A 14,162-nucleotide genomic window follows, 5' to 3' on the forward strand; every position below is an offset into this window, starting at 1 on the left:
GCTGTGCTAATGATGCATTAAGGTCATATTGGAGTTCTCATTATTGCAAGTGCCTGACTTTTAAATCTTATGAAGTTTCAAGTTTTAATTACAACTAGAAAACTTTTCTGAAAGCTTCAATATATCTGACTTGGTACTGACTGACAGGAAAAACAAAACAAAGTGATAACAATTCCTCTTGAAGGGAACATGGATGCTTATATGCTACCAAATCTCATAGGAATCCAGCCAACAATTGTAAAAACGTGTAACTAAAAACATAAGGTGACCAGGTGACCACCAAAATCAATAAGATACGATACATCCTCTGGGCACCTGTAAAAAAATTCATGGCAATATATCCACTAGTTACTGACACATTTCAGTCTGGACCAAAGTGACATCTGACTGATAGACCAATGTTTCCATCCATAGAGACCTGCTGTTAACATGGCTAAAAATACTTGCGATAACCAAACAGAAATGTTTAACTTTTCATCACAAACTGCAGGAGACAATCCTGTAAACGTGTTATATAAAGGTCAGACATCTAAGTAACGTCCGTGTCTCATGATGCACCTATGCGCTACAATTCTCCCCTCTGATCCATCCCCCAAAATAATCACTGCGTGGAAAGGCTGTAATTTGCATTTCTAAATCTGTGCTATTACCTGTGTCAGATGAAGTATGTCATATCTCCACGTTAGAGTCTGTAAATCCTTTCTTGCCCTCATTTACCAGCACAGGCTTCTCTGTCCGTGTGTGCCATACTAATACCTGGGTGTAAGAAGAAAGGGATGGAAACGAACAGATGAGATACTATTACAGAAATTTTGGCTTCAAATGCTGTGTGACGTACTACACAACGTCCAGAGGCAGAGTGTAGCCTATATTAAATGAACTGTAAGTGTAAAGGGTTGGCTGTAAGCTGACAGTTCACTGATTTCAAGAACAAATTGTTATGACAGCTGGGTATCACAAGACACATCCTCCTTACACTACCAGCGTGCCAAATCACAGAGAGACTCCTTCTCTTACCTTAGTGCAGTTAGCAGCTTTAGGCTCCAAGTCGCTGAGAGTCACCAGCTCTTTTAATAAACTGCTCTCCTGATATCCTCCCTTCACCCCACGCAACTTGAAATAAGCCTGAGGTTTGGACAGAATAAGGCGCAGATTCACTGCAAACCCAGCCATGTCGATGGCAAAGGGCCGGTGTGGGTCGAATACAGTCTTCCAGCCATAAACCTTGCCCAGGGTGTTTACTTTAGGGGACTCATACCGAAGGCCACCCACAAAAGCCACGGGCCACACTGACACCTTTCGGGTGGAACGCATCTGGTAGTTAGAGACATAGAGAGAGAGAGAAGGTCGCTGGAGTGAGTCATTTTAAATAAATCCTGAAATGTAGGTTTAATTAAAGACACACAACACAAGTAGGAAGTCTGTGAAATGATGAGGAGGAAGCTTTGAGATGTGTCTCCTCACCTCCTCAAACAGCTCCAGACTGTATGTGTTGTCATCATCTGCAAAGTAGACAATTCCAGACTGGCTGTTATTTACGCTGAAGGTCTCCCGGAGCCACCTCAGGGCCAGGTTCCTCTGTATGGTACCACGTGGTATTCTGGGGTCCCTGGTGTCCCCGCGCACTTTGTAGTTCCGAGGTGTCTCCACATTGAGGTGGGTGTAGTTGAGCCCTGTCTCCAGGAGGAGACGGGTGACCAGAGTGGTTCTCCTCTGAGAGTCCTCCACCAGGATCCAGTGCAGGTTGGGCACGTGGAGCAAGGTGTTGGCCAGACGTGTCAGCTCTGCCTTCTGCACCGGCCGGCTGTAGGTGGGAGTGATGACGTGGATAGTGGAGAGGAAGTCGGACCAGGGTGGAGGCCGACTGTAGACGTATTCAGTGCGCACCACCTCCACGATGTCCCGGTTCTGCAGTGAGCATGACTCCTTGAAAGCAAAAGGGTTCCTGGAGCTGGAGCGACCATCACGTCTGTCATCTAGCAGGAGGGAAAATGATTATAATGAGTCTGTGTGCTGTCCGAGGTTGTAATAGTTTCATCGGTTTTTATTTCATTTTGACTTTTTGTTTTCAATTATATTTTTTATGGTTTTTTGGGGTTTTTTTCTTAATTTTAGTTTAGTTTTTATTTGTTTTAGTGTTAGTTTTAGTTTTTTTGTAATATGGAGAATTTGTCAGGGGCGAGATATTTTGTAATAATTGTTAACAGTTGACACAAGATGCAGCTGGAAGTACAAAGTGTTTTAAAAATGTGAGTAATTGTGTTTCTGAGATCAATCTGAGAAAAAAAAAAACAAAACAAAAAACTCAAAAACCCAACAAACCCAACATAGGTTCAGTTCATTTAGATGAACCAACTAAGTGAGTTATAGGTGCTGCAGCAACAATACAACACTTCACATGCTGTACCTGATATTAATGCAGTGAATGTTTTGGACACGTATGGTCGTACACTGAGAACCAATCAGCTGTAAGTTACTGCTCCTTCTGACACAACTGGAAGACAGATTTCATATCCACCCAAAATACCAGGTTTTTGTATGAAATAAACTGACAGAGATGGAAATTAAAGACATTTACTTTAACCTTTTAGTTTATTTTAGCACGTTTTGTTAACACACACTACAGTTTCTGTTTATTTTTTATTTCAGCTAACAAAAATGTTTTTTCACATCTAGTTTTCTTCATTTTGTTGATTTTAGATTGTTCTCACTTGATCAACTGTACCCTTACCCTTTTGAGTAGCGAGCAGAGGAGTGATGGTGCTCTGGTGCCAGACGGTGATGAGCAGTGTCCACGGCAACACAATCAACACAATGGCGACAATGTCTCGTCTCTTCGGCATCTCCAGGGTCAGACCTCAGTCATGTCACTACCTGTGAGGCATGTAACACATGATGTGGTGCACAATCATAAGAAACAGAGAGCTGTGAAATGAGGTGTTGCAGCTTCTCCAATGACCATCTTTACATCTGCCAGAAGACAACAAGCTCGCAAAATTAGAATCTTTGGAAATCTTGTTTTAAATGCTGTTGGACCTATATCTCTTTATATATATACAGAGGCTATATGTAATTATTTCACATAATTATTGATATAGTTCTTGAATTATTTATTTTTTATTTTGTCTTTTATAATTACTTATAGTCTATTTTGGGTGGAACTAAGTGAAATGTGTAATTCTTATAGAGAGCTGTATAATTATGTTTGAAGACAGACAGATACAGGTTGAAGAAATTCAAAGTGTCGTTCACCAGACTCCATCATTTTTAAAGGAAGCATTTGCTGCTTTTAGTGTTATATTTAGCATCCTCTCTTTAGCTGAATGGATGAGCTGCTTTATTGAATTTTCAAATCATGTGAATTGCATTTTGAGGTCCATACATGGTGGCTCTCTATTGAACACCATGCTGTAGCTGCGAGGCACACACCACAAGGAAGGAGGCATTTAGTTCAGAAGCAGTGTCATCCTGCTGGAACTGCTGCAAAACAGAAAATAGGTCAGAATACTGCTCCGAGCTTTCTTTTTGTCTCATTTGAAAGCATACTGGTGTACTACAGGGAACATTTGAGCTAATGGTTTGAGGAAGGCATCAGTGTGGCTGAAAGGGTCAGGCCCTTTTCTGCTTGTAATCACTTGACACAGAGACAGACTTTATTGACTCACTCGGAGGTGGGTTCAGTTGAATCTTACATAGTCTGATTCATGTTTCAAATAGTAGGTTTTATCTACCTCATAGGCAGAGATAACCAGGCCTTTATTTCTAATCCCTCCAGTCCCCCAGTTTATGCAAACTCAAACCCATGTTCATCTGTTCACTTGGTAAATTCTGTACAATGTCCAATTCCTTAACTCCATCATTACAGGAAATTTCCCTGAATGAAATGAAACTTCTTTCGGAATTTTCACATTTAAGTCTTGCAGCCTTGTTTTTATAGGTCTGCCTTTATTGTGAAAAAAGGACACATCAGGAAATGTAGAGTTGACCATAGTTCAATGTCAACCAGGAGTACAGCAAAGACAAAATGACTGGGTTTAATCAGAGTATGGAAACATTACAAACTCAGCAGTAGAGTGGTGAGTATGAACAATATAAACATCACTCTGTTGTTGCACTGATGGAGCAGTGCAGATGAGGTTAATAGTAAATTATAGCAGCTCTTCCACATGTTGAAGTGTCCCTGAGCAAGACACTGAACTCCAAATAGATCCCAATGGTTAGATCTGCCTGCACGGTGCCATCATGGTGTGTGTGTGTGTGTGTGTGTGTGTGTGTGTGTGTGTGTGTGTGTGTGACTGAAAGGCAAATAGAAAGCCTCTTTGGATAAAAACACACTGTATACAAATGCAGTTAATTTTATCTGTCTTACCTAAGAATATAGCCGGTACACATGGTCAGACCTGGAGGAGAGGAAGCTGCATCGGTTCAGTGGAGTATCCCTGCAGACAGAAAACATGTAGGATTATAATTCAGCTGACAGCACGTCATGTGTCTCAGGACAACAATGCAGATTTGTAAAGAACATTTCCTGTTGTAAAATGTGTTGAAGCTGCTCTGTTGGTCAAGTGACCTGCATGCTGATCAACATCCGTAGTCCAGGCTGAGGTTACTAGAAATGCTATAAAGTGTGAACGCTTGTGATTCAGTGATTGGGTCCCTGGCGACTTACAGAACACATGTGCCATGTTTTTTCATCCACTGCTGAAGCAGCTGATCTAGCTACATTATTTGTGTGACTGACATGATTCATTACAAAAAGTCATTTGTGTTACAGCAGTAAGGTTCAGGCATTTTATGGCCATGACGACCACTACAATAGTAAGTTAATGTCGTACAAACAGCTGATAGGAATTGATGGACAGGTCACTTCAGTACAAACACCCTTTTTACAAAAAAGGAAACATGAATGTGGTAAGTTGTCAAAGAAACTAATTGCAGTCTGTTAAAAAAATGAAAACTGGTGTAAGAAGGGAAAAAACAATAACAACCTTATCTGGTTTTTTTTCCAGAGGAAAAAAGAATTTAAATTGCTGTGCAGGATTTCAACCACAAAACAACTATCTCATACAAATGGTCTTGAACAGCCTCCCATGTGCTGATTTTGTAATGATGACACTGAGTTATTATGTCACATATTTTGGTTCTGCCCTCCAGTGGATCTGCTCTGGATCAAAGTTCAAATATAATATAATATACTGTACTGTATGTGGGCCTGTTTTTAATATGTGTTTCTGAACTTTAATGTGTCTCTGTCAGACTCCCTGACTGAAGGAGAACAATATCTCGCTCCCATGTGTACAAAGTGTTTATTATGTACATGACATGACAAATAAATCTGAATCTGACGTCTGAAGGATTTTAACTGCACATGCAGAATGTGCTCATGGGTGATTTAAAATGTATTAGTGGAGGTGAGAATACAAACATGGAGAAAAACTTACAAAATTGAAAATCTGATGTGAAACATCACTGCACAGTGGAAATATGAGTCCCACAAAACCAAATCAAGTAGAAGTTATATTGGCACAGGGTGGTGATAAAGTACAATCATCTTAAATACTGGACATAATAGAATATAGTTTGATGGTGGCTTGTTGGACTGAGGCATTAAATTTGAATTATTGTAACTGGAGTTGAGGCTGGAAGCAGGAAATTAAAAAGATAATTACAGTTTTACAGCTGATATTTGTGCTGGCTGCATGGGCAGTTCTCTACCAAAACATATCACACAATGTACCTGCGTGTGCATGTTCATACTTAGCTTACTGATTAGCCATTAGGTCAGCTGTTTCCTGCAGTCCACATGATCTATAGTCTTGAATGTACACCACAGACATCTGTGGTCACAATGGCACAGGCTCTAGCCACTCTATGTGCTTTTGTCTCTTCATGAGACAGGCCCTCTGCTGGTTAATCACAACTCTTTAGACATAATTAATCCTTGATTAAAAAGGATCAACCCCAGTCTGAGATCAAAGGTTGTGCAAGATAATTAACACATCAGGGCGGGTTTAATAGGGTCATGTTTGAACAGCATGTCATTGATATAGACAAGCTAATTATCCATGCACATCATGTTGAAAAGCCACGACTCCCTCTCCACCTCCTCAACATTTTGCATTCCCATTTTAATGTGAATTAGTGTCATGGCTGCAAGCAACAAACAGATGTGAGATGAACTGTGACATGAGATGAAAAAAAGAGTGAAAAATAGTTTGGAAAGATGCATTCTCATCTACATGTGCAGTGCACAGATACTAATAGTATACTGTGTACTGTGTACTGTGGAAGACATTCATGCAGATGTTTGTACCTATACAGGGAATATTGCACAGTGCACGGATGAGCTGTAGGTAAAATGTCATCACATTTAGCAGCATTGCTTGAGTTGATATGAGCATCTGTTTTCTTAATTTGGTTCCACTTGCATAATGTGTTCAAAATTTTGAGAAGATACTACTAATATAGGAGAAAAAAACTGTAGCGCTGCAGAAAATCTATGTACGCTGCAGAAATGTTAGTAACTTATTGATAATGCTGCATCAGTTTGAATCCAGGGGAAACAAAGTGTGACTACACTTCAAAGTTGAATAAAATGTGCAATCTGCTAAGATGGTTTTGAGATATCCTGCTGCAGACAAACACAGGAGCAGACAAAGGAGAACAAAAACAAAACCTTCTTGGTGGAGTTAATTAATTAGAAACACTAACCACACTATCTTCCTGACAGATGTGCTGCAATGAAACACTATTCTAATTGTCAATCAAACTCAGTGAAACGCAGTGTCCTGAAGGTGCATGATCACAGTCAACATGCTGACTGGATCACAGATTTTACTGCAGGCCACGTGTCGTACTGCAACCAGCAGCAGCTGTCTGGATATCTGCACTAAAGACTTTCTCTTCAGAGCTACATCCACTCACTTGTGTTTTGCTTTAACACATTTTTAACACTGTGGACCCGATAACAATACTGTAGATACTGTAGCTGTGTGGTATATATTGATGCAGAGAATTGGTGGCAAATCTTTTTCACCGTGATCTTTATAGAAAGCGTTGCATCCAACCGCCCAGTATCTATATCCAAATAAGGATTTTACTCATGTAATGCGACAAAGTTGGTTGATCAATGTTTTTGGGATAATGGCAGCCTATTTCCACCAATGTCTGTTTGCCTTAAACAATTTAGGGAATTCCTGCCTTCCTAAAACAATGATAGCTTACAAAATGATGCTAAGATGAGTATAACAAAATGGCAACAATGTAAAAGATAAAGGTACTTCAATTTTGTGCAGACTTACAAATTTAGAATCTGATTGATATGTCCCAGTCCCATTTTGGATTGTGTGACAGAGATGAATCTGATCTTCAGCTGTGTCCCTTTGCTGTTGTAAAATGTGCACCTGTGACTGCATAATATTTGATTTAAATATTAGTGATTTATACACAAAAATTGGAACTAGAATAAAGCATCTGTGTCATTCCTGTCTTCATGTAGTTAGTGCAACTTGGGTGTTATAGGACTAATGATCTGATGCAAGATGTTGAAATTCAACTGTAAGTCAGGCCTAATGATTTTCTGCTCATTATCTGTTGCAGGTGAACTTCTGCAGGGAGGACACCTCATTTTCAGCAGAGCAACAACCACTGATGTGGTTGATGTTTAAAGCTGAATATAGTATGGTTGTTGCACCATCACCAACACTTATCTTAACATTTTCATACATCAAAGGATATTGGGGAAATAACTGGGGTCACATGGTCACATGATGAAGAAAGCACAAGTAAAGACAGTTATCTAATAAACAGACACACAGTTACTGATTAACTGAAAATCAGAAATAAGCCTTATTCAGTTTTTCTAACACTCACAAGTATCATTTGTGGCCAATATACAGTATGTATGTAGGTGACAAAGTGGAAACAGAGTGTATATAATTCCAGTTTGGGTTATTTGTTTGCTTGATGAAGAATTAAAGGTAAAGGTTAAATCTGGTTGCGATGACAGTGGATTGCTCTTAGACAGGAGAGCTGCCACCTTTTTAATGAGCTCTGCAGGAGCATAGATGAGTCAGCAAACAAAGACAAACAAAGACTGGAGCTGCAATATGCAGCTGTACTGCTAAAGTAATCTTAAAGTTCCCATAGTTTACACTTTTTTTATTCGAAGTGTTGATATCCATAAGAAGATATATTTGTAGTTTTAAGAACCAAAAACCATCTCAATTTACTTTTACATCTCCTCTCTCAGACTTCTCTCTGGAGCTTTAGAAACAACAGGTCAGTCAGCCAATCAGTAGAGAAGCTCAGAGCCTCTCGCCTGATTGGCTCACTGTTTTCTGAGTGATCAAATAAAGATATAGCAGATTTTGGATAAAAACACTGGATGGTGGGTCCAGGTGGGCAGAGCTTGGGGCGTGGCTGAGAGTGGTGACTGTTTTGTTGTGACATCACAAAGTTACAGAAGTCCTGTTGGCTCATTTTAAGGCTCAGTTTCTGAACACAGGCTGTGTGCATTTCTCTGTGGACTGAGGCTTTGACACTATCACAGTATTAATATAGAAAACAGACCTGCTTTATAATCAAAAAAGTCATGGACCTTTATACAATATGGGACCTTTAATCTTGATTTTAACCTTCTAAGGTTGGAGGAATAACAAAGGGTAGATAAACAAACCATGAGCCTTTCACGGTTTTATGGTGTTTCTTACCTTATATTTGATAAATGCCTGAATGAATTCATTTTGATGCATAATAAAGGATTGTTTTCTTCAGCTGTGCTAACTTGGCCGTAAACATGGCAATTTTACTGTGCAAGCACTGAACTGTGAAGCTTATTTAAGTGTTGCCAGTCAAAACAGAAATCAACAACCTGGTCGGCCAGGGGGAAGAATAATTTGCTTAAATCACACAAAACTGATCAACACACATACTTGGCATTATTATTTTGCTGTGATTACACAGTAAACTTGTATCTAGCTGTGTACAGCGTTGTGATTGTTTTCTCCAAAGCTACTTAATTTGGTGTGTCATTCTGTCCATCTGGGATTTTAATGGAGCCAAACATAAGGAACGACAAAGCAGCCATAACAAAATAGACCCCTAAGTTGAGGTAAATCAGTGCAGGTAGACATGTGGAGCTGGCTGTAGTGGCTAATGATTCCAAACCAGTGCTCACTAATGATGGACCTTGACTAGATCAAAGAGCCAGTGAGTGGAAGGAGGATGAGTATAAAGTGGTACCAACATCATTTAACACTTAAAAAGATCGAAAGCTTCTTACAGCTTGTTTAAAATGTATTGCTCTGCTCATGAAAACTATAAATAGGTGGGAAATCCATACTGATGTTGTTAGTGCTAATGACAGTCAAATGGCAGGGGCTGCTAGGGGCTATGAGGCAGATGAAAACTGAAGAGAGGCGGATGAAAGATCCTCCATTTAAAGGCTAACAAGCCTTGAATCACTGTGCAGAACAAAAGAGAAACAGGCCCATGATATGGCCCACACCTCTATATTTTTTCTCCATGTTCACCCTCCAACCTGTATCCAGGGGAAAATCCTCATTACAGCACAGGAGCTCCATGCACATCCGTAGTCCTCCAGGTGGGGGGGTGGACACAGTCACAGGAAATAAAATTAATCTGATATTTCTCTGAATTCAGTACATTTAATAATTCTGTCAGTGACAGAAATATCACTTATGGTTGCAAATAAATTCACTGTAGAGGAAGATTATAAAAGACAGTATATTGTGATTTTATTTAATCAAACTGTCCTTACTAAATCCACTCAACTGTAATTAATCTCTTAAATCCTTATGGTGACCTGTGCATGTGGTTGCATATGACAGACAGCTGCAGGTAATCTGATATATTACTGTTCCAGTTTCAATATGGTGTTTATACGTTTGCAAAATCCCCTTTCAACTGGTTCAAGGTGTAAAAGTTGAGCCTCAGTGTTCAGCTGGTTCACTCAGGTGCAGAGGGATTTTAAGGATGAGATGTCTCTGAAATGGTTTTTCACTTCAGTACTTTTTCTCTCTGCTTCTCTCCTGCAGGTGCTGCTTAACGTTAAGTTGTGCTCTTTTGACCAAGGAAAAGTTAATTATTTTTCATAGAAGACAATATCTTAACAGTGACTATTATACAATACAATGTTTAGTCAATAATTATAGTAAATAGTGTGTTACTTACAGGAATGAAGGATGATCCACTTTCCTCTCAGCGTCTAATCCTGTTGTGCTGTATTTATGATGAAGGTGCTGGTTATGGTGCTGGGCCTTGATGTGTCAGCTGTGATGAACAGACAGATCCATCAAGTCGTCTTCCTGGTGAAGGAGAGCGTGTTTGGTGCACATACGAGCTGCAGATTGAGGTGACAGCTAGCGGATTTTGTTCACAGCGTCCGCCGGGTGCTATCCAATCTTTGGGTAGGGTCGGGTCCTCAGTGCCAGCCCCTGTGGAGACAGAGGAGGTCATCCCTCTGGAAGAATGCTGCTTCTCATTGCAAAAACAAAGGCTGGGATTGTCAAAGCTGATGGCAAGGGGACGGGTGGAGGGGCACCATGGCTGGAGGACTCAGGACAATAGAATAAATCACATAAAAAATGTCACAGCCCCACAAATGGAATTCTTGCTTGGGGATGAAGCAGGATTTGAAAAATTGAGAGCAATGCATAATGTGGGGGTTGTTTATCTGAGGCATAAACAGCTATGTAAGTCACATGGTCCAGTAGTCAGACAGTAACAACATTTCTATTCACTTTGCTCTCATTTCCTGACAGGCATATGAAAGGAGTGCATTCTGAATGGACCCCTGTGCTTTAAAAAGTCTAATAATGGGGTTGGGTAAAAATATGCCTTCAATCAAAAGAAGCGAGATAGAGAGGAGGAGGCGGTGTGCAAGGTAATGCAGCTCACATCAGTAATTAAAGAGGATGGTGAAGTGCAGTGAATTGTACAGCTTGTAGCAGATGGTTTAGAGAAGTGACTACAACCTTTAAAGCTTAGATTAAGTTAGTGGAAATCAATCTGTACACCAGTCAGACCAGTATAAATGTATTCTGATGGTGGCAAAGATGTTTCTCATGGCAGATATTCGTATGGTTGCATGTAGCTGCAAAGCCACTGGCAATTATATCTAAATAAAATACAATATTCGCACTAATTTATTAATCTAAGTATTTAAGTTAATGAAATCTGTTGTCTGTTGTAACTTGTGAAGGAAGCGCTACAGATATATATATATATATATATATATATATATATATATATGAATACATTCAAATGTATATGAATACATTTAGGATATTTAACTGGTTTGATTACAAGTCTTGCACTGGGGGTGACCATCTTGGAATAATGGAGGGCTTTTTTCCTGTTCAGCCAAAACTGTGTGAATAGCATTACTAATAAGATTAATGATGCTAAGAAAGGTTTAAAGGGTCACATTAAGCCAAAATGCTAAATACCAGAGCCCTGAAACTTGTACACCTGAATGGAGTTAAAATATCTGTGATGTGAAAGATATATTTTCAATTTTAAGTCAACCATTATGTGTCACGTGTTAAAAAAATGGGTCTGAAGATCTTTTGTGCAAGAAGTATCCTAAAGGGAAAACCCACCATGAAGAGAGTTCAAATCGTACAATGAATTTAAACAGACTCTAATATGGACTGACACAGCCAGCTGCCTCAGTTTGAACTGATGATCATCAGATGACAGCTAATTCAGTTGGTGCATCGATGGTGAATTAGTGACTGACTCCACGCTCTCCTTGTGTTGCCAAACAAGTTTTATTTTAGCATAGTCCTTCCAGCTGTAAAGCCAAAACTACTGTGTTATAAATTATATAGATACATGTGAACTTATATGTGAAATTGTTTTCAGGTGGATTTTACCTGTGAATGCTGCTTTAACCAGAAAGACATTTTAGACTCTTTTAAGACATTGTGTTGGTTTGACAATGTACAAATGTACTGTTTGTTCAGTAACTACTCTTATCAGCTCTACCTACAAAACTAGTGACATGTGTTAGCTGATTTTTCAATCATCACACATAATAAAGTAAATATAAATAATATAGAGAGCAAAAAAACACAACTAACTTAACGGTGTATATATATAGTCGTGACTGAACAGGCTCAGGCTGAAGCAAGACGCTTCCTACAATCTTATCAATTGAAGCTACCCACCAAAAAGCAAGGAAAATTGTTCACACTCTTAACCCTCAGAAATAACTCAAACTAAATGAAATTACACATTTTTACATTTTTATTACCATTGCTCCATAATTTAAGAAAAGGAAATTATTCACATTCTCAGGACTCGTTGAAAAAGAGCTGGAAGGAGACTGAATACTGGACTTACATTCTTCTCTGCAAAATGAGATCTGCAAAAATAAATAACAAAGCTACTTCATGTCTGAAACATGGAGTTTGCTAACGTTAAAGTGCTAACAATCTTCGTTCTTTCTTGTGGTGCTAACCTGTGGTGATAAAAGCTGTATTTGTGTGTTGTTGTGGAACTCATCTGCCCTGACCAACAAATCATTAAGGCAAATGTTGAAAATATATCAAAGAGCATATCTACAAGATTTAGTTGCTTCCTATTTCTATACACAAATGTCCTTGACTCGTCAGCACACACTGTGCCTGCAGTATGCTGAATTACCCAGTTTTCTTTTCTATGAGCTGGTTGGTTTATATCTGTGGTAAATGAAATTCCTCCTCTTTCTAACAGGGTCAGGCAACAGGCTGCGAGAAAGGAACAGCACTTGTCCTCAAACTTTAACCTTTAGCTCCACTGTTTACTTCTCCTCTTCTGCTTACGCTCGTGCAAACCATCCCAACCTCAATTTAACATTTAATTTCTTTTATTATTATCTCAGTATTGAATAATTCAAATCAATCATCTGGAATATTTCTTACATATTAAAAAGACTATTTAGATATGTATGCACCTGATCACCTGCATGAGCCTCATTTTCCTCCAGAAAATCCTTCCTCTGCTCTTTATTCATGGGTATGTTAATAGGGAGCAGAATAAGACGGTGCTTATAAACAGCCTTTCATGACCAGGAGTATCAGCCTCATTATGAGCTGCAGTGCTTTTTGAAATAATGTGCGTGTAAACAGAACCTTTGTAAAAGAATAATCATTTACTCTCAGCTCAACACCTCTTCCCCAACTAGTCTCAGAGTGTCCCGTATCCCCAGTCTTAACGCTGCTGTGTCCTCACCTGACACTACAGAGCTCAACATGTTTGGCATACTGAGAGACATTTTAGAGTCAGGTCAGACATTTTATCATGTCGCACGACCACCATAAAAGAATTTAACATCATCCTCTGATAGTTCTCCTCGTGCTCTCACACTTAAGTTATTTAATCACTTCCATCAATCTATCAGTATTCTGTCTGCATCTGTTCATGTGCTGAGGCTCAGAGGAACGCCATTCAGTGTTTGACAGACGGTTCATTAATGAGTTTCAAAGGTGTCACATACAGAAAGAAGCGTAGGTGTCCTGTTAAAATGCAAATCATTGAAATTCAAATAAATGTAATAGTTTCTTAAGACGGACACAGTGATGTGTATGTGGAGAAAAAACACAGTGAAGCACAACTCCTGTATTTTCCAGTGTGTTGGGTCCTTTGAAAATCATCTGGGTGACAATTAGAGGCTTCACTGCAACAGCAACAGCTCCCTCTCTGCAAGTGTCACTTACCTTGTACTGCAGATACACATCTTGGTGCACACAACCCCTTCAGTCCCTGGCTTCAACCGCACAGGAGAAACTCAGATCATACGCACTTCATTAATTTAGACATTCTTGGTCACATTCAGAAGCTTGTTTTTTTATTGTGGGCTCTGATCAGATTTGCACTAGTAAACAACATCAAAACCACAACCATGAGATGACCCTTTAAAACACAGACGTCTACATTTTCAGACATTCCTAAAGTCGTTAAAGTCTCAAACCTTCAGTAACTTTTGAAAGAAGTAATAACACAATCTTTCTTCTACAAATGAAAAATCTGAAACCTGCTCCCTCTTTGGTCCTTTCTATGTTGGAGGGGTCTGTGACTGATAATTCTACATAGGGTGCTGCAGGAATTAGTCAGTGGGCTTTTTGAATAGGTTTTTGGTCGTTTGGATGTCTGAA

General features: G+C 39.3%; 1 protein-coding gene across 1 annotated transcript in view; it reads right to left on the bottom strand.

The window, feature by feature from the left end:
* The window catches only part of b3gat1b (beta-1,3-glucuronyltransferase 1 (glucuronosyltransferase P) b), a 29,417-nt gene that overhangs the window by 1,576 nt on the left and 13,679 nt on the right, over positions 1-14,162 (bottom strand). Inside the window, exons 2-7 of the mRNA XM_071461288.1 lie at positions 10,195-10,457; positions 4,370-4,439; positions 2,732-2,874; positions 1,465-1,976; positions 1,018-1,314; positions 651-756 (exon numbers count right to left, since the gene is read on the bottom strand). Of these exons, the coding sequence (XP_071317389.1) occupies positions 670-756; positions 1,018-1,314; positions 1,465-1,976; positions 2,732-2,843 (1,008 nt within the window). The 5' untranslated portion in view covers positions 2,844-2,874; positions 4,370-4,439; positions 10,195-10,457 and the 3' untranslated portion in view covers positions 651-669. The remainder of the gene's footprint in view (positions 1-650; positions 757-1,017; positions 1,315-1,464; positions 1,977-2,731; positions 2,875-4,369; positions 4,440-10,194; positions 10,458-14,162) is intronic.

This window comes from Trachinotus anak, unplaced genomic scaffold (assembly GCF_046630095.1).
Source record: "Trachinotus anak isolate AG129_WGS33_773 ecotype Australia unplaced genomic scaffold, CSIRO_AGI_Tana_v1 ptg000024l, whole genome shotgun sequence".
In the NCBI taxonomy this organism is placed as follows: domain Eukaryota; kingdom Metazoa; phylum Chordata; class Actinopteri; order Carangiformes; family Carangidae; genus Trachinotus; species Trachinotus anak.